At 47.9% G+C, this 21,069-nt stretch overlaps 1 protein-coding gene across 2 annotated transcripts in view; it reads right to left on the bottom strand.

The window, feature by feature from the left end:
- The window catches only part of TRAPPC12 (trafficking protein particle complex 12), a 106,983-nt gene that overhangs the window by 55,006 nt on the left and 30,908 nt on the right, over window positions 1-21,069 (bottom strand). For both annotated transcript variants that reach the window (XM_025353866.1, XM_025353867.1), the window contains exons 4-5: window positions 9,053-9,166; window positions 6,440-6,578 (exon numbers count right to left, since the gene is read on the bottom strand). In XM_025353866.1, coding sequence (XP_025209651.1) covers window positions 6,440-6,578; window positions 9,053-9,166 — 253 coding nt within the window. The remainder of the gene's footprint in view (window positions 1-6,439; window positions 6,579-9,052; window positions 9,167-21,069) is intronic.

Genomic DNA, 21,069 nt, shown 5'->3' with positions numbered 1-21,069 from the left:
GGACGGTCCCAGCAACAGCGTGCAGAGCTCCTCGACACCCAGGGGACGGTCCCAGCAACAGTGTGCAGAGCTCCTTCCTCACCCAGCGGACGGCCCCAGCAACAGTGTGCAGAGCTACTCCACACCCAATGGGTGGTCCCAGCAAGTGTGCAGAGCTCCTCCCATACCCAGTGGAGGGTCCCAGCAACAGTGTGCAGAGCTCCTCCACACCCAGCGGACGGTCCCAGCAACAGTGTGCAGAGCTCCTCCCATACCCAGCGGACGGTCCCGGCAACAGTGTGCAGAGCTCCCTTAGGAAACGTTCTGGAAAGCTGTCTGGTAAATGTCTTTACTTGTCTCAGCCTACTTGGGAATGACAAAGGCAGGATTTCTTTGCATTTATTATTCCTGATATAACAGTATGTGCAATCAAGAAGTTACTCCTAAAACGGGTTATGTTGCAAACAAAAAAGGTTATGTTTGTATTTTTAAATTAGAATTTTTTTTTCAGGGTTGAAAATAGTATTTCCCAGAATGGGACAAGATATTAATATTTCCCAAATACAAAACAGATGAAGGATTAAATACCTACTATATAGAATGAACCTCAAGCAATTAATAACAAAGATAACCCAATAGAAATACAGGCCAAGATTATGAAAGAGTGAGTCACCAAGGAGGAAATTCCGACAAAGGACACATAATTTGGCAGAAATCAGAAAGACGTCAGTTGCGACAGGAGGTAGAATTTTAGACTCACTGGTGAAAGTCTGACAATCTTTACTTATACAAGAGTGGAGGGACAGAAACACAGGCTGTGGCTGGGAGTGGAAATTAGCATGGCCACTTTCACATATGCCACTTTAAATTTACACCTCGAACTCAACATGTACAAAGGGAAATGTACAAAGATGTCCATAACACCACTGCTCATCATAGCCAAAAGCTGGAAAGATCCTAATTGTTCATCTTTATGGATACGGATACAGATGGATATGAACAATGGCGAGTGGGGAAAAAAAGCAAATGAAGAATGATGTGCTCATGAAGTATATTTACAAAGCTTGTAAGACAATACTCTCTCTCTGTACACATGTGTTTCTCTGTGTGTATGTATATGTGTGTGTATGAAGCAAATATGTAAAAACATGATCTGGAAGGCTACACAACACACCACAACTGTGACTGCTTCTGGGAGGGACTGAACTGGGAAGGAGGTTCACAGGCTGTATCAGCAATGGGTGATTTCATTTGTTACAAAAAAGTAAGGCAAATATGAAAAATATTTGTTAATTGTCTGAGTATTTTATAAATACCAATTTTTGTTAAGCAAAGAGTGGATTCAACCAGATCCCAAAACAGAGTTTCTCATAAGGTACAGAAGTAGTGGGTTAGAATAAAAGTAAATACCTTTTATTAAAAAGCTATTAGAACAGAAAAAAAAGTAAAGTAAAAGTAAACAGTAAATAGATGTGGGCAACACAGAAAAATCAAATATCTGAATTTGCACAAATCCATCTGGAAACAGCAGTGGCATCCTGTGCAATGAAAGAGTACTCTACCTCAACTATCTGAAGAATTCACGGATAGGGAACTTCTGTTTCAAAATCAGAGAAATACGAATAGGAAAGGCAACTTGAAGATATATTTATCTTTTTCTCTGTCCCTGGCGATGCATGATACAGGGTATCACTCTGCAAGTGAAGTTCAGTTTTCAGCGATAAGACAGTGGCTATGAGCAAGTTTTCTGCACACTATTTTTATTCTTCTTGTTTTGACATCTTCTACCAGTATGACCAACACCGATCCTCTGAATTTCCTGAAGCCGCATGACAATTCTAGACAGAAGAGCTCAGTTGCCAAGTTATGTGTGAAGTCTCAGGGAACTAAAGCCACACAGTCTTTAAGTGTGTCCTGCAGGGACACAGAGGACTTCCAGTGAATGAAAAGATGTGGACAATCTGCTCACAACCCCCAGCCAGTTGGCTTCTGAACACAAATCTGAGCTTTCAACGACTGCCCCACAACCCATGAAATGAACTCCGACAAAAGGCTTGATGCAAGCAGCTTCCACTCCACTGCCTGCGGCCTGGGTTCTGGGGATGGAGGAAGCTGGGCCCTGGGTTCTAGGGATGGGTGTAGGGTCTGAGAGGGGAAGAAGCAATGAATGCAGTAGAAGAGGAACAGAGGAAAAGGGGGTGGAGATTGAGGAGCAAGAAAGGAAGATAAAGAGAGGTCACCCAGGTCAGAGTCAGTGCTATCTGGGCTTCTTGTGGTTTTGGGGGTCCCACCCAGAACCGCACAGACCTCAGCTCCAGGGGCGCGGGGCTGGGTGGGCCCCATGACTGTGTCCTGAGGATTCTTCCCGTGCGCAGGAGGGAGCGTCCAGACAACCAAGAGAAAGACAGCACTAGGGTCAGAAATGGGGCTGGGCTTTGGAGGGGGCTGAAAGCAACTGACTGAAATTGCGAGATATGACACATAAATACATCAACCATAATACTGTTCCCTTCTTGGATGAATTTTTTTAAAAAAAACCTTCATGATTTTTACACACGATTCATTACATGTCTTGTTATGAATATTCTGAATGGGCAAAAATTACGCCCAATATTTACATGAAATATATTAAAGCTCATTCATAAAAGTTGTTTTTATAATTATAGACTCCTTTTAAAGCACATTTTAACAACTTGCTTTGCTTATATATTGCAAGCTAAAATGAAGTGAATGAATCAAAATCTTACATTTATGCTTTGTTACACCACAAAATGGGAAGAAAAATTAGTAAACATCCAGCATATTATTGAGGATGAATGTTAATACACTTTTGCTAAAATGTATGTATGATTTATGTCTATTTCATAATTTAAATTAGCTGCTTAATGATGCGTAGCTGCTATCTTCTCTTTATCCATTTACCAGTGCAATTTAATTTCAGGAAGAATCAAAGCATGTTTTCTAGGCTTGACTGAACATCCTTAGGAAAAAATGTCCTCAAAATGAGGAGGAAAGATGACAGGTAGTTCTCCACCTAAATCCACAGAGTTTGATATTCTTAAATGGCACTCAGTGTCATTCCCACCAACATCCTCTCCTGAGAGACGGGCACACCGTGCTACGGAGCCTTCAGCATGCTGTAAATAGGATGCGCAAGGCGAGGCTGGGCCTTCCTGAGCGGCCAGAGGTAAAGGTTAGAGCTGGAGCTTTTTTTTTTTTTTTTTTTTTTTTGTGAGACAGAGTCTTACTCTGTCACTCAGGCTGGAGTGCAGTGGTACGATCTTGGCTCACGACAACCTCCGCCTCCTGGGTTGAAGAGATTCTTGTGTATCAGCCTCCTGAGTAGCTGGTATGACAGGTGTGCACCACCGTGTCCGGCTAATTTTTTGTATTTTTAGTAGAGACGGGGTTTCACCATGTTGGCCAGGCTGGTCTCGAACTTCTGGCCTCAAGAGATCTTGAGATCTTCACGGCCTTCCAAAGTGCTGGGATTACAGGCATTAGCCACTGTGCCCAGCCGAGCTGGAGATGTTTATTTGGTCATCATAGGAAATATCTGCCTCTCAGTCACACTCATTCTTAAACACCTGTCATAAATTCAGAAGCAGGTGATGTAAAAGGAGTCATTTTGAATCTATAATTCACATGGACCTCAGTAGGAAAAGAAACCAGAGCACTTGGTGCAGCTCTGCCCTTCAGGGTATCTGGTGGTTTCAATTAAGGCCTGTGTGCTCAAGGCCCTAAGTTTTCTGTTAGCAGCAGACAAAATGCCAAAAAAAAAAAATCAGCTGTCAAGTCCCAGTCCCAGTCCCCAGCCCAGGCAGAGTCCCACAGACCTGGGTCCAGCCCCCTCCTGGGACTATGAACGACATGGGAAGGGCGGGGTTGGAGGAGATGCTCAGGCTGCAGTCAGGCAGAGGGGGAAGGAATGGTTTTATTTATGCCGGGGGAAAACAAAGCGAATCCTTATAAGAAATAGGAAAGCAGCCGTTTCTTGACTATGATAGCTACCAGGGATAACTGATTAAATAGAAACACCCTCAAACTTCCCCAATTAACAACGCCTTTAACCTTTCCATCTTTTCTTCACAACCTACCAAGTGACAGCCTCCCCATTCTTTCTGGGCTGGAAATTTGGTCTTACATGGAAAGGATGACCCTCAAATTGGTGACGAAGTGGAGACAAGAAAGGGACATGACAGAATCAGGGAGCCCAGTTAATTTACAAGGTAGAACAGTATCCCTGGAACAACCAGCAATGGCTGTATCTCTAAAACTCATGAGCGGTTGAGGGAACCACCTACAAGCAGACTGGACGGAACTTTGGGAGGGACGTAGATGAGACTTACTCCTGCGGAGAGGGGACAGATAAAGCCCTGCTCCTCCAGGACAGTGCTCACGACCACCGGGCAGCTTCCTGGCTGGAGTGCGGAAGAAGACCCCAGGGAAGAAGTCAAGACATCTTTATCCAACTCACGGCCGCAAAAGCCAGACTCCTGGGGACAGAAGGCGTGCTTGGCCAGCAACACCAGTGAGGGTCCTTCAGCAAGTTCCCGAGACCCCTCTGGCCCCACTTCCGCCACCTGTTGGCCACGCCACGGCAGACAGAGCTCCTGAACACGCACCATCAAGCGGTCCTGGCTTTGGTCTGTTCCTCCTGGTCATGTGGAAGGCTAGCAGGACTGGACAGGCCAGTGGGTGGGCAGGAAGTGTTGCACATTAAGGACTGGCATCTACGTCCCTGGATGACACGGAGTCCTATGTCCGAGAGCGACAGTGTTGTTGCTGGTCCTTCCTCACTCTGTGGCTACCTAGATTGGCTGGTTCACTTCCATGAAATCAAGCCAGCCCCATCAAGACGATCTCTCTGATTTATGCCCTATCTTAGTTATTAGAAGTTACCCTTTCCATTTTTTTCTTTTCTACAAGGGGCAAATTCCCTTAGTCAGAAGGAATAAATAATTTTAATACCAGTGAGACTAAAGGTCAAAAAATATTTTATACTAAAAATGATAAAAATCTCCATCAATTCTGGGATAACTCAGAGTAATATGGACCAATTTCCTCCCGTCCTACCTGGAGGAAGGTAAAGATGATAAAGGAGAGAGCATGGGGAATAAAGAAAGCCGGCGTCTGCATTCGTTCCTATGCCCCTCCAAAGAAACAGAGCTGAGTTTTAAGCAAAAAACAACACACAAAGAAGATGAAAGATTTGTTTTTACTTCTAGCCTTTTTAGTTCATCTATTTACTTACTAGTATCAACTAAGTTAAATAGAATGTTTATTTAAATTTTCTGAGCCTTCTATAGGAATTATTATTTTATTATTAATCAGGTCTTTGCATCTCTTGTACTGCTGGTTTTAAATATTTTCTACCTCCGATCAGGCTCTGCATTTCCTGACACCTAGGACCATTCTCCGTAGCTCCACTGCCGCAGCCAACAAATGCTGACAATCGAGCCTGCAAAACGCGGCAGTGCGAGACTCTCCCGTGTCACTGATATGTTCAGAAGAGAGTAAGAAAACCGGCAAATACAGCTGGTACTAGAGAGCAGCCACTATTCCAAGCAACTTACACTGACATCATTTAATCTTCGGGACAATCCAGGAAGCAAGCAGGACTGGCATATCTGTTTTACCGACAAGGACACTGGGTCACAGAGAGGTCAGATAACTCCCCCAAGGCTACACGAGTCAGTGGGGGTACCAGGATGTAACTGGGGATGCCTGACAACAGGGCCTGGGCTTTCAACAGCTGCTTACACCGCCCTCATGAGACATCCTGCCAAGACTGTTTTCTATTTAAGAACATATGAGGGGCTTCAAACATATTTATAAGGTTCTCCACCAAGAGCACACATTGCACAATGATCCCAGTGCTGTAGAAGGCTCTCCGTAACCCGTCTTCTCCCTTCCCAACTGTTGATTTCCTGTCACTCTCCTAGAACTACCCTATGCTATAGCCTAGTGTTTTCCAAACCATGGTCGTGACTGTGACCCAAAGGGTGAGTCACAACCAGATTTTTAAAATAAATTAAATAAGAATAGAGACGAATGGAAAATGTCGCGGCGTGTGCCACATGGCACGGACACGTTTGGTTTCACTGCTCTGCTTCTCTGTGCATCAGGTCCCGAGATGGGACGGTTCTTCCCTGTGGAGCACAGCTCAGACGTCTACCACCCGGGCCCTGCACCACATCATGCTGCCTTGACACAGCAGGTGCTAGATACACGGCTGCTAAATGCACAGACAGACGCACCAGGGAGCACCTCCAGGTCAATGTTTCGGTAAATCTGAGTGGGAGCATTCTGTAAGTCAAGGCTTGTTGCTAGGTACTTATCTGATTTTTTTCGAGACTGGATAAATAAGGAAAACTGAGGCTACCAAATTATGTATAAATCAAAGCAAACCAGAGCAAAACACATACAAATGTACAAATATTAAATACCATGGCCTTACCCCTGCGCCCAGGGTACACGTGTGGGTAGTACTCGTAATAAAGGTCTGGCTGATCAAGATTTCCAAAGGGTTCAAATTCCATCTCAGCATTCTGGAAAAGGCCCAACTTCACTAGTAGTGCCAGCCTCACAAACCAGAGCTAAAAACAAAAGACAATGGAAACAATAGGTTATCTATATATATCCAGTTCAGAAATTGCTATTCCTTATGAAGTTGGTTGTTAAGAGATTAATTTCTCATATATTAAAATAAGGGCTAACCTAACTTCCTATCTTTGCATATTTACAAAATCGTGTTTAAAAAAGCAGAACGTGGCCACTCTGCGAGGTGAGGTCAGGAAAAATAAAATCCGACATTTGAAACATGCTGAATATTTAATTCTGAGATATCACTCATGCCTGCAGTTCCAGCTACTCGGGAGGCTGAGGTGGGAGGATCGCTTGAGCCCAGCAGTTTGAGCACAGCCTGGACAACATAGCGAGACCCTGTCTTCAAAAAAAAATTACTATTGAGCTTAATAACAATGTGAATGATTTTACATAACTGTTTACTCAGTAAGTAAACACTGCTTACTGAGCAGGTGTGTGTGCAAAGCACTGTGCTAGGTGTCATGGAGATGGAAAGGCACCAAAGGAATGCGCCGCCTAGTGGAGGGCGGGGGAATGACGGCGGGAACGGGAGCAGGAAGGAGCGGAAGCGCGGGGATGGGTTGTGTTTGAGGGCAGCTCTCAGGGCTGCGGAGTTTCAAGGGGCCACAGGCTAAGGAAGGGTCTGCTCGTTCAGGGAACGTAAAGACAAAGGCACAGAGTGGACAAAACATGACGTACGAGAGCACAGCGTGCTCTGGCAGCATCTGGGGTACCTTCAGGAAAATGGTGGGAATTTGCATTAGAGAGCTGCACAGCCAGAGACTTAGGATTAAAAGGGGAACCTAATGTGATCTGACTTTACTGATGAGAAGAGTGAATTTCACCAAGTGTCCGCTGAGGGATGAATGGATAAAGGAACGTGGTACGACACACAGTGGAATAGCACTCAGCTTTCATGGGGGAAATCCCGTTGTTTGTGATGTGGATGAGCCTGGGGGACATGACGTTAGATGAAACAAGCCAAGCACAGAAAGACAAACAGCGCGGGGCCTCACTTACACATGGAATCTGAAAACACTGGGCTCACAGAAGCAGAGTAGATGGCGGGTGCCGGGGCTGGGGAGGAGGGCAGGGCAGCGGAGGTTTGAGAGATGTTAGTCAAAGGAAACAAAATTCAGTGAGACAGGAGGAATAAGCTCAAGAGATCTATTGTAGACATGGTGACCACAGTTACAAACAACGTACACTAAAAATTGCTAAGACAGATTTTCAGTGTTCTCATTACACACACACACACATACACACACACACACACGAGAAGATGAAATTTCGCATGGTAGGCAATGGGAAACTATCCAGCTCTTGACTAGCTCCGTTTCAGACCTAGTCGGAAAGGAGGGTGGTTCACCCTCTTTAGGCAGCCTGGTGGTCCCTGGCTCCCAGGAGGTCACCATATTGGTTTTGAGCTAGTGCCAACACGTGATCAGCAAAGTGCACTACGGCCCAGAACTCCTGGGCCCAAGTGACCCTCCTGCCTCAGTCTCCCCAGTAGCTGGGACTACAGTCATGTGTCGCTATGCCGGGCAGTTTTCAAGCAGGAAAGTGAGATGATCAAAAGTGTGCTGTAAGAGTTTTTTTGGAGGTAGTTGATGGAATGAATGTGAATAAAGAAACTTGAACTAAGTTCATATAGGAGGCTAAAGCAACACTGCAATGAGAGCATGAACTGCAGGTGGTGATGGGTTGGAGAGAAATGATAGAAAAACAGCCTAGGATTTGGCAAACCAGTGGATGGACAGGTGATGGGGGAAAGCGGCTCTTCTTGTCGGCTCTTGCGGGAAGAGGAAGAAGGAGAAGGAGCCTGCTGGAAACAGCTAAGCTGTCAGGGCTCCCCAGAGCTGCTCCTTTTCAAAGCTCATCACAGTTCTGAAGGATCTGGTGATCTGTTTAGTCCCGGGGGATTCCCATGTAAGCTAGAAGAACAGTTGAAAAACTCCCCAGGGAAAGGTAAGAATTTATCAACGTTTGCAGCTGTTCCTTCTTCTGAGTTTCCTTTTGTTCACAAGTCTATTTTGTGCATTCCTTTTTTTTTAAATTTCAGAGCAAGTGATATGCCAGGAGGAGCAAACCCATGGCACATGGACCCTCCGTCCTTGGGGTGGACAGAACCAACTGCTCCTGTCACTGTTTGCTACCGGGCTCAGACATGCCCCAGATCCCCGCACAGGCCAGCTGCTGCTGCCAGTCGTGAGGCGAACCTACCTGCTGACCCAAAGCCATGCTGATCCCACCATGAGACTAAGTGTGGGCACCTGTGAGTGTGCTTCTGGGGCGCACAGGCGTCCTGATGGGCCAAAGTGAGAATTCCAGTGCCCCAGTATAGTATATACAATATAATTAAGAGATAAAGAAGCAGGATATGAAAATATACTTTTTGTTACTGGCATGAAAGGCCATGGTCCTGTCCATGTCCCCAAACTGTGATTAGCCAGGTTAAACTACAGCCCCTGAAAGGTGTTCTCACCTGCAGTGAATCTGTCGTGTGGCTGGTGGGCAGCCCGCTCTTGCCGTAGCCCTGGCCGTGGGCTGTGAGGAGACGTCCACATAGGTCAACTGCTGCCCTCCAGTTTCTGCAGCTCTGCAAGACATGGCAGAACATGTGACCAAACACACATGCAAGGCATGGTGGAATCCATGACCCAAACGCATAGCCACTGGCCACAGCTGCTCACCTTGCTGGAAGCAGCGCCAGCCAGCCATTAGTAATCATGACAAGGTCAGTGTGCTGGCAGCACGGAGGGGAATGCCATTTGTCAACGCTGCACGTGTAATTAGGCAATAAGAGAGCCAAGCGTGAGATACAGTTCGAGCTGATCAAATCATAAAAACAGTAACATTTAGCAACTGATAGAGCATCGGGAAGAGGCTTTTTATTGGAAAGCTCCGCATCTCTCTCAATCTATATGACTGGCGTCCTTTTTAGCAGGATTGTCTTGAGATTTGTCAATTTAAAATCAATAAGGAAATTTTATGCTATGTGTTGGACATATGTATTTGTATCTGTAAGCTCTGCATGTGACTATAAAATAAGTGGCTTTCTATGTTCATAATTCTAATTTATCAATACGAAAAAAATAAAGTATGAGAACACAACATGTTCCAGGCCCATGTGGCAATGCACGACATACTTTCACATCGCGTAATGTTACGGCTTCAACACGGAAGGGCTGGCTGGTACCGCCACGCTGGCTGATTCATACAGACTTCTGTGTTTATCTTTGCCCTTGTGCAATGCAGAAAGGACAGCCGTTAGAGAAATGAATGGGAAAATAAGGTCGGAATGTTTAAACTTTTTAAGAAGCTAAAAGTGGATGCTCACTCTGTCTTTTCTCAAGGTAATGGGCACTATCTTTGAATACTGTAGATGTCCTCATTTCTGCAGCCAGTCAGTAAACATGCTTTAAGTACTTCCTGCCTGACAGAGACTGCAAGGCTGGCGGGGAGGTTAGTGAACGAGCACTCATTAGTGGATGATCTAGCAAGGGAGACAGACAATTAAACAATATGTTTCCCAAAAATTAGCTAAATGATTTTGTGTGCATGCCAAGCACTTCTCTGACAAGAAGTTTAGGAGTTTACATATTTTAAAAATGTGTGGTAGAGCCTGCCACACACGTCTTCTGTGTACTAGCTCACACACGCACTGCTCCCTCTCCACACCTCCTGCCCTCCACACCCGGACAGAGAACTCAGGGCCTGCTCACGAAGCGCCTAGGAGGGAAATGAGTGTCAGCTTTGCACTACGGTTGTTCTGCAGTCCTTTATTTGGGCTTCCTCAGGCAGAAGCTAACGACCTGCTCTAATTCCAGCTGCAGTGGGGGCGGGGGCTGTGTTGCAGGCAGGAGAGCGGGGCTTGTGTCTTCCGGGGCTTTGACATGTGGCCTCACACTCACACTGCAGGCTCAGCAATGGCTGAGTTTACAGAGCTGAGGTCATCTGTCCCACCTTACGGATGTGACAATTAAATAAGATATATGAAAGTCCTGAACACAGTGCCAGGCAGGAGGGAGGCATTAAAAATGTGGACGATGCTGTTAAAAATTCCTAAACTGTTTCTACATCAATCCAGAGCTGGCGTGTGCGTGCCCAGTGAAACTCTGTGTGTGAGGGAAGGAACTGGTGCTGGGCCCGGAGCTTCAGACAGGCCAGGCTCTGAGTGAGCAGCCGTGTGACCTGGCGCTGCAGACATCTCAGCTTCCTCCAGGTCTTCTCAGGGGTTGATAGTTCGTTTTTTAAAAATGCTGAACATTCTACTGTCCAGATTACCAGTTTGTTTACCCACTAACCTATTGAAGGACCTCTTGGTTGCCTCTAGTTTTTGGCAACTATGGAAAAGCTGGCATGAACATCTTTGGGCAGATTCTTGTGTGGATATAAGCATTCGGCACAACTGGGTGAGACATCCAGGAGCGGAATGCAGTAACCGCAGTGCTGGGTTGTATGTAAGAGTGCGTTTAGTGTTGCAGGAGTCACCAAGCTGTCCTCCTAAGTGGCCGCGCCACCTTGCCTTCCCCAGCAGCAAGGGGTCCTGTGGTTGCACATCCCACGGCACTTGGTGGTGTCCGTGGTCTGTTTTTCAGTCATTCCAACTAGCATGTGTTTCACTGTCTGGTGAACTTTCCACCGTTCTCTCACAGACTTTTTCCTTTCACTGTACCTGCCACAGCCTGACAGTGAGTACTGGCCTCCATGGCACCAACCAGCGAGCTGCAAATATTAGCAGGACAACTCAGATTTCTTAAAATATATCTCGCAGCCTTTTTTTTTTTTTGAAAGGAGGAGACCAGAGCATACAACGTGCAGTTGGAGTCTGTGGTTTTCTTCACTAGCTGGTGCGCAGCCACTGGACCCAGTCAGAGAACCACTGATCGACGGTGAAGATGAAATCGGTGCCACGTTCCCCCAAACTGTCCACACTACAGCAAGTAACACAGGATTTCTGTGTTCTGGTTGACAGTTCAGAAACATTTTTAGATTGGTTAAGATAATTTACTAAAACGATCTCCAAATGCCTTCTCTAGTCTAAATTCAATGCAATAATCACTTTATATAATACAAATGGCTCTGTATATTCTCTTTGAATTGCAAATGTGAACGAGTGAGAGGGAAAGAGACTGTGCCAAGTCTGAACCAGTTCTATATATGCATCTAGGCAGACTCTGTATCCAGGGGCAACTAATAACTGCTCCCTTCCCGGTTCCCTACGCCTGAGGCTCTGGCCTATCCTGCTACAGAGGCTGGGCCCCTTCCCTCAGGACATGCCCTACGGTGAGGACGGGCAGGAGCTAATCAGGGAGGAGGGGGGCAGAGACCCTCGAAGAGGACAGAATGTGTGCAAAGCCTGGTGAGAGCAGGCACTGGGGGGCACAGGGAGCAGAGGGCAGGGTGCAGGGCCCGAGGGGATGCAGTAAGGACCAGGTGGCCGGAGGCAGGAGGTGGAGGAGGGGCCGAGCCGGTGAGGATGAGGGGAGGCTGGGGAAGCAGGTGAGGACGGGTGGCACAGGAGGGGAGGCAGGGGAGGGTCGGGTGTGCTGGCCTTTGCAGGCTTCCAAGAGCACAGGCCACAGCATCTGAAGGCCCCAGTCTCCCTGCACTGATGGGGTGAACTTAAGGCGTCTGTGTAGATGTAAGTAAAGCTATGAAGAGGATGTTCCAGTAGCCGGGCCTGGTGCTGGCAATCTGTGCACGTCCTGTGGACGCCCCCCACCCTCTACTGCCTGAGTTGGTGGGCGGAGCTCACAGGAGCCCAGAGGCCCGCCTCCTGTGCACCTGCACGGTGAGAAGGTTCTGTGCAACCATGGAAGAGCTAGGCATGCGCGGCAGAGCTCAGTAGCTGGACAGATACCACATGGCCAGGAAGTCTACGACGTTCACTCCATGGCCTTTTACAGAAAACGCTGGCGGCTCCCAGGTCTCGGCCCCTCTGGCTCAGTAGTTCATTTCTGTCGACTTCAAGGACCACTGTGGGCTGACGTTAGCCCGCAAGTGGCTTGTGACTGATACCCGAGGACGAGGCACAGGAATGGAGATGCTCCTGCAGTCACGTGACAGAGAACTTTACGTGTACGGCATGCCGTGATAACAAAGCAGGGGCCTGCATTTGGCATGTGTTTTCCATTTCATTCTTTCATGACTGATTACTGTGAATTAGTTATTATTTATATTGATGGTGCAGAGTGGCAGAAGCAGGTATTTGTCCAGAGGGTCAGCGAGCAGACGTCGCCAGGAGGCAGCCCGCAGAGGAACTCAACATCCGGCAGGTTCCAGATAAAGCCATTAGCAGCTTTGTTGAGAGCTGGTTGGACTGGAATCAGACGAGAATAAGATTTGTGGAAAGGCCGGGCGTGGTGGCTCACGCCTGTAATCCTAGCACACTGGCAGGCTGAGTCAGGCAGACTGCTTGAGCTTAGGAGCTCACGAAGGGCAACGTGGTGAAACCCTGTCTCTATAAAACAAAAATGAGCTGTGTGTGGTGGCATGCATCTGTAGTCCCAGCTACCTGGGAGGCTGCGGTGGAAGGATCATCTGAGCCCAGGAGGCTGAGATTGCAGTGACCTGAAATCATGACACTGTACTCCAGTCCGGCGACAAGACTGAGACCCTGTCTTAAAAAAAAAAAAAACAAATCTGTGGAAACTAAGGAGAGGGAAGCAGAGAGGTGGGCAGCTGTAGGAATATGTGGAAACTAAGGAGAGGGAAGCAGAGAGGTGGGCAGCTGTAGGAACCTCCAGGGAAGTCGGCATGACCAGGGTGCCAGGGGAGGAAAGGGCGACAGCGGCCGCAGAAGGTGAGACACTCCGTGTCTGTGTTTAAGCAAGTGCTTGAGTGTGTGAAAACACAGCGGAGGAGGCTGTAGCTGGAGAACAGCTGATTACACATTAGGAAGAAAGGATGACCCATGGCTCAAGGTTCCAGGCGTCAGGGCATGCAGGCCGAGGGCCTCAGCAGGTGTGTGTCCAGGACTAGGGACGTGAGGTGCTACTAGAACTCTGTTTTGGCTCCAAAGCTGGGGGAACGTCACTCATTTTTAAAAGTGAGGAGGAAGGGGAGGGGTGGGAGGCTTGAGAGAGGTAGAGACCGTCTAAAAGGGCAGTGGGAGAGACCAGAGCAGCCTGGCAGGAAGGCCCCGCAGTGCTGATGATCCACTCGACGCTGCCAAGCGTCACTGCCGATGCTTGAATGTGGGAAATGCTCCCGCAGCCTCAGCTGCTGGGTGTCCATGCAGAGGAAGCTGGAGGCTGAACCTGTCAAGAGCGCAGGTATCTGAGATGTGTGCAGTGGAAGAATGAAGGAGCAGGCATTCTGGGATTTGGGAAAGGCATGTGTGAGATGTGGATCATGGAAACCACGCTGGGTAGAGAAGGAAGTGAAGTAACGAGGTGCGGAGGCACAGTCAGCGAGCAGATCGGTGAGCCATGGCATGCAGGAAGGCAGAAGAACCACACATGGGTGTGGATGCCACACTGACCAGCTGGCTGGCAGGAGAGGGCACTCAGGAAACAGCAGATGTGCCGCTGGAGCTGTGTAGGGTATGGGTGATCATTAAGGCTCCAAGCGTGACCACGGGAGAAGTGGCCCCCACAAGAGCCAGAAGATGGCCTGGGGGAAGAGCTGGGCAACAGAGAGGCCCCTGGACTGGCTGGGCCGCCCCTGCTGACCCTGGAGTTGCGGGGTGAAGGGAAGGGTCTGGGAGGAGGACTACCAGGTCACCGCTCCTCAGCCATTCTCAGCTACCTGACCCCTGCCAGGCTGCTGAACTGTGCCTTGGTGCCTGGTAAGTAAAACGGATGTATTAATAGTTCTTCGTGATTCTACTGAGGATTAACAGTTAATACAGGTGAAGTACTCAGAACCACGCTGGGAGCCTGGTGAGTGCGCAGGCAACGCCAGCTTTTCTCCCTGGGGCTCTGCAGTGCGGGACCTTCACAACCTCTCCGCGTACGTCTTCCCTGCGGGACTGTTGGACCATTAGCCCTGTAAATGCGTGCGCTGTTATTATTTTCGGTCGTAACAACATTATAAAGTAGGCATTATTATGACTTTTTTTTTTTGAGACAGGGCCTCGCTCTGTCATCCAGGCTTGAGTGCAGTGGTGTGACCACAGCTTGACCTCCCGGGCTCAAGTGATCCTCCCACCTCAGCCTCCGAGTAGCTGGGACTACAGGCATGTGTCACCACACCCAGCTAATTTTTGTATTTTTTGTAGAGACGGGGTTTTCCCATGTTGCCCAGGCTTGTCCTGCACTTCTGGGCTGAAGTGAGCTACGTACCTTGGTCTCCCAGAGTGCTGGGATTATAGACACGAGCCACTGTGCCTGCCACTATGACAGTTGTTTTTTTTTTTTTTTTTTGAGACAGAGTCTCTGTCGCCCAGGCTGGAGTGCAATGGCATGATCTTGACTCGCTACAACCTCCGCCTCCTGGGTTCAAGTGATTCTCTTGCCTCTGTCTCCCGTGTAGCTGGGACTATAGGCACCTGCCACCACGCCTGGCTAATTTTTGTATTTTTAGTAGAGACGGGGTTTCGCCATGTTGGCCAGGCTGGTCTTGAGCTCCTGACCTCTGGTGATCTGCCTGCCTCAGCCTCCCAAAGTGCTAAGATTATAGGTGTGAGCCATCACGCCCGGCCAATGATCATTTTAAAAATGAGAAACTTAAGGTTTTAATATTCATGGAAAGGAGAACAAAGAAGGTAATGAATAAATATTGGCGAAATCTGCATTTCGTCATACATTCACTTAGCAGCCATTGACTGACCGCCTGCTGTGGGCCAGGCACTGTGCTAGGCTCGGGGCACACAAGGCTGATGAAGAGGGCCAGGTCCCAGAAGCCAGGGCAAGTTTCCAACATCACGTCACAAAGGTGAGATTTCAGTTCCAGGCAAGAGGGGCAACTGGGTGCTTCTAAACAGAGAAATGCATTTTGAAATAAAATGTTTGGAAAATGACTCTAGCTGCAGTGTACAGACTGACTGGGGCAGTCTAAAGACCGTACATGGTCAGGCGCTGCATCAGTCAGCAAGGCAGGAAGAGAGCAGCGAGCAGCGGGGTCCAGGCGGGGGTAGGCGGTGCCGTGGCTGCTCCCTAGAGGGTGAGAGAGACCCGAAAACAAACTAACCAATAACAGACTAACGCGGAAATCCAAGGGATGGCGCGAACCTGTCTCTACCCACTCGGGGCAGGCCGGACGTGGAGATGCCGCAGGCAGATGAGCTGGGTTTTACAAAATGACAGAAGATACAAAAAATGACAACATGGTGGAACAGAGACGGCAAAGTGCCTGGTAAACGTGCAGATGGCAGGTTGCAGCTGAGGAGAGAAGACACCGGTTTGGGAGAAGCATGTGCCGGGGAGAGGTGACCCAGCGAGGGAGAAAGGCAGGCCCTCCCGAGAGGAGCGGGAGCAGGTACCACAGAGCATCTGCCCTGCAGCTGAGGAAGGCTGCCCGGGAGGGCACAGTGAAGGGGCCGGGGGAGGGCACAGTGAAGGGCTGGGGGCGCTGCGGTGCTTCTGCTCTTAGCTTCCAAGGACAGACCTGCCCCCGCAGACACACAGGAAAGCTCACAGAATGCCCTTGATGTTTCGGGTAAAGGAATAAAGAAACCTACCTGGGGAAGGCACAGTGTGAATTCACGGTGTGAATGCCTGTGAGGCGAAGCTGTTACAAGACAGCTCTTAAGGCAGGCTGGGCTGGCGGAGCGGGCTTAGCTTGCTGTTCATATTGTAAACAGAAGCACCCAGTCACTCCCTCACTTAAGAAGCATCAACTAAGCACCTGAGAGCAAGTACGTCCTACATCAGACAACAGGAGTACAAAAATGAACTCGGTATGACAGACAGTCATACAGAACATATGGCTACCAAACAGTACATCAAGACAGACACAGATGCTCCGTCCATACCTATCGTAAGTTAGAAATACCATGAGTTGAAAATAAGTGGGCTGGGCATGGTGGGTCACGCCTGTAATCCCAGCACTTTGGAAGGCCGAGGCGGGCGGATCACAAGGTCAGGAGATCGAGACCATCCTGGCTAACACGGTGAAACCCCGTCTCTACTAAAAATACAAAAAATTAGCCGGGCATAGTGGCGGGCACCTGTAGTCCCAGCTACTCGGAAGGCTGAGGCAGGAGAATGGCATGAACCCAGGAGGTGGAGTTTGCAGTGAGCCGAGATTGTACCACTGCACTCCAACCTGGGTGACAGTGAGACTCCGTCTCTAAAAAAAAAAAAAAAAAAAAAAAGAAAAAGAAAAGAAAATAAGTAAAAAGTAAATAAGTGAATGCAGGCCGGGCACAGTGGCTCAGCAGTTTGAGAGGCCGAGCTGGGTGGATCACCTGAGGTCAGGAGTTGGAGAGCAGCCTGGCCAACATGGTGAAACCCCAGCTCCACCAAAAATACAAAACTTAGCCAGGTGTGGTGTGAGCACCTGTAATCCCAGCTACTTGGCAGGCTGAGGCAGGAGAATCACTTAAACCCGGGAGAGAGGTTGTAGTGAGTAGAGATCGCACCACTGCACTCCAGCCTGGGCCACAGAGCCAAACTCCATCTCGGAAAAAAAAAAAAAAAAGAAAAGGAGTGAATGCACCACCTAGCTAACTGAATGTTCCAGCACAGCCCAGCCTACCTTAAACATGCTCGCAACACTTACATTAGCCTACGGTTGGGAAAATCAGCCAACACAAAGCTGCTTTATAAAGTGTTGGACATTTCATGTCGTTTCTTGAATTCACTGTGAGTGAGAAACAGAACGGCGTGTGGGTGCTCACAGCACAGTTCCCACCGAATGGGGAGCGCTTTTGCACCATCATAAAGTTGAAAAATCTTAAGTCAAACCACATAAGTTGGGGATTGTACATACACACACATGCGTAAACACAAGCAGCAGACCCTCTATCTGCCGGGGAACGGTTCCAGGAGCCCCAGGATACCAGATCCATGACTGCTCAAGTCCTTAGTCGGTCCTCCGTATCTGCAGGTTCCACACACGTGGATTCAACCAACCACGGCTGAAAGGCTGCTGTGCACACCTCACCGTGTTTCCCATCTGCGGGTGGTGGAATCCGTGGATGCAGAACCTGTAGATATGAAGGCCCAGCGTACGTGATGTCCATATGAAATACATACACGCACACATATGTATGTTTATGAAATACGGACACTCCAGCGTGGGAGACACCGAGACCGGTGGCACGGGGCAGGGAGTCTTGCACAATGAACAGAGCAATGCACGTGAACGAGGGGATGGTGTCCCTCACAGGGCAGAGGCACAAGCGGCACAGCTTGGACACACTTGACAGCTCTGCGAGGACACTGCTGGCACTGATGCCTGAGGATTCAGGAGGAAACGGGCCAACACATGGCAGAGCACGTTCAAGGCACTGCAGAGCGGGGACAGCTGGAGGATGAGGTCAGGGGGATGGTGGGGGTGAGGCTGAGCTGGAGCTGGAGCTAGAGGCTGGACCCCGGAGTGGCAGATCCCAGGGTGGCGGGCAGGAGGGGAGGACAAGAACCCGGGGGGCTTTGAGGGGAGAGAATGAATTCTAAGGACTAAATCCAGAGTGAAGTGACTGCTGCCAGGACCCCACTGCCATGATTATCTGGATCACACGACGAAGTGAGATTTCTTTTGAGATCACACGTGCCTGGTTTGAGTGACTGGTTACGATGGGTACTGGCTGCCAAGTGGGTCACATTTCCCAAAACTGAATGAGCTGAATCTGCAGTCCTACGTGCTGATGGAAATATAATTAAATCACATATGCAACATACTATGTGCTAAAAATTAATTATATCCTTTGAAACCATTTAAATTTATGATAAAACATTTTAGATAGCTTAAAAATGTCTGAGGGGTACCTAGTTTTCTAATTCTTTGGGGGGTATCATGTGGATAAAAAGGATACTGAGCTGGCTTCGTGAACAAGGCACACAGAAACAAGGCCTGAACTAGCACAGGAGCAGAGGGGCAGGGTGGAGGAGACGAACACTCATATGAATTATTTAGGAGGTAAAAGTCTTGGATTCTGGCCAGGGCAAACGGTACTAGCATAAGCTAATTGAGGGGACACAGCAGAAACAGCAGGCTAAGGTGGTGGGTGCTGGTGAGATGATTATGCAAACTGACACCTTTTAAACACTCACAGTACTGTCAGGCAGGTTAGCTGCTTAAACAGAGTTAGCTAACACCCCTATCTACCACCTCATCCCTGTGCACATTGTGGAATAATACAAACCGGAAAGTATGAAGTGAAACAAGAAAGTCAACTGTGGACAATGATGCAGTATTCTCAGATGCATCCTTGTCATCTCTTTTCAAAAAACATACACTGTTTTGTATCATTTACTTAAACTTTCTTATATCCTCAAATATTTTCTTGGGACATGATTTATAATGGCGGCATGAAATTCAATCACACACACGTGCACATTATTTGTTAATTTGATATTTGAACATGTGTCACCTTTTCAGAAACTAGAAAACTGTTCACTAACCGAACACCATTCAACAAGAGCTGCTGGTGCTATGGAACTGGCCGAATGACACTCTACTCATGGTTTATCTAAAAGCTCTTCATCAAGGGTCTCTGGGATGACAGTGAGTAATGAAGATAATGAGATGATCCTCTGACATGACGATGACTGGCTGTCCCAGGATGAAAGAAACCAAGAACATATTCCCTTGAGTCCAAGGAGTCGACTTTTTGCCTGTCACAAATAACAGCAGTACGAAAAGCAACAGAAAAACCAGAGAGTCCTAGATAAAGAGGGTATGCAGTGGTTAGACAAAGGAAACTGCCAGTTTTTATGAACAAAAGTTATAAACAGTTAGGAAGAGAAACTATAAATAACAGCTAAGTTCTACCAGTAACCCGGAGTTGTCCTTTTGCACTAAAAGTGTTCAACTGTTTTCTTCTGGAAGGGTCTTTGGGAGTGACGACCACCATTTATTTTGCATAACAAATGAACAGGGTCTCTGTACGCGGTATATTTTCCTTACTTTTGTGGTCATACAACTCCTATTTGTGTTCAATGCTCACGGCTAAGTTGGGCCTTTTCAGGTTGTACTCATCAACTTACTTGCCTAGCTCTGTGTGAAAGGCATTCTAATTTCATCAAAGTTGTGAGCGTGCTGACCAGGTCTAAAGCAACAGAACAGGCCATGGGAAACACCATTATATCAATGGTTCAGAACAGATGACGGCCCAGTCTTCAGCTGGCCACCCTGGAGTGGAAGATGACAGTGAATCCGTTGTAGACGAAGGTGCGGCTGGCTGCTCGGTGTCCCCGAGCCCTCACACGCCCCTGCTCCAGTCAGAGCTCACCTGCACTTGCTCATTGCAAGATGAGTACCCTGAAACCAACCTCAAACCTGATCTCTCTTTTTTTTTTTCGAGATGGAGTTTTGCTCTTGTTGCCTAGGCTGGAGTGCAATGGCGCGATTTTGGCTCACTGCAACCTCCGCCACCTGGGTTCAAGCAATTCTCCCGCCTCAGTTTCCTGAGTAGCTGGGATTACAGGTGTCCACCACCATGCCCAGCTAATTTTTGTATTTTTAGTAGAGACGGGGTTTCACCAGGTTTGCCAGGCTAGTCTTAAACTCCTGACCTCAGGTGATCCACCCACCTCGGCCTCCCAAAGTGCTGGGATTACAGGTCTGAACCACCATGCCCAACCTGAAACCTGATTTTAAAGGTGCGTTTCCTGCTCATGGTGAAACCCTCCTATTCTTAATTCCTATCTCTCCTTTAGCTCCTTGGGGCAGTGGCCTCATCTAATGCATTGCTTTTTAATTTCTAAAAGCATTTCTTTAGTGTGGCACTTGGCACGCACAAAAAATTGTGGAACAGACAGTAAATTCATAGCACTACAAGACCAATGCTTAACCATGCTAGTAAACAAATAAATGTAAATTGTAATTTACTAGTGAGTTGATCTTCACTAGCAAAAAAAATAAAAAGCAAATGTCATTGTTAGCCTAAAAAATTAGATTTTTTTTAAAAACAGACACAAGGCAGGATAGGCAAGGAGATGCTACAGCCGGTGCGCTCAGGTGCTGCAGAAAACAATCTGGAACAACAATGGGAGTATTTATGAACAGACTTTCTTATCCTAAAGAAATAATCACATCTCACTTTGGGAGGCCGAGACGGGCGGATCACGAGGTCAGGAGATCGAGACCATCCTGGCTAACACAGTGAAACCCCGTCTCTATTAAATACAAAAAAAAAAACTAGCCGGGCGAGGTGGCGGGCGCCTGTAGTCCCAGCTACTTGGGAGGCTGAGGCCGGAGAATGGCGTGAACCCGGGAGGCGGAGCTTGCAGTGAGCTGAGATCCGGCCACTGCACTCCAGCCTGGGTGACAGAGCGAGACTCCGTCTCAAAAAAAAAAAAAAGAAATAATCACATCTGTAGAATTCTGTATAAGACAGTTCATCCTAAGATTATTTATAATAACTTCAGATTATGTGGCTATTAAAAT

The sequence above is a fragment of the Theropithecus gelada genome, chromosome 13, assembly GCF_003255815.1.
Source record: "Theropithecus gelada isolate Dixy chromosome 13, Tgel_1.0, whole genome shotgun sequence".
Taxonomy (NCBI): domain Eukaryota; kingdom Metazoa; phylum Chordata; class Mammalia; order Primates; family Cercopithecidae; genus Theropithecus; species Theropithecus gelada.
Note: the sequence above shows the minus strand (reverse complement) of the source record. Positions and strands in the feature narration are given on the sequence as shown.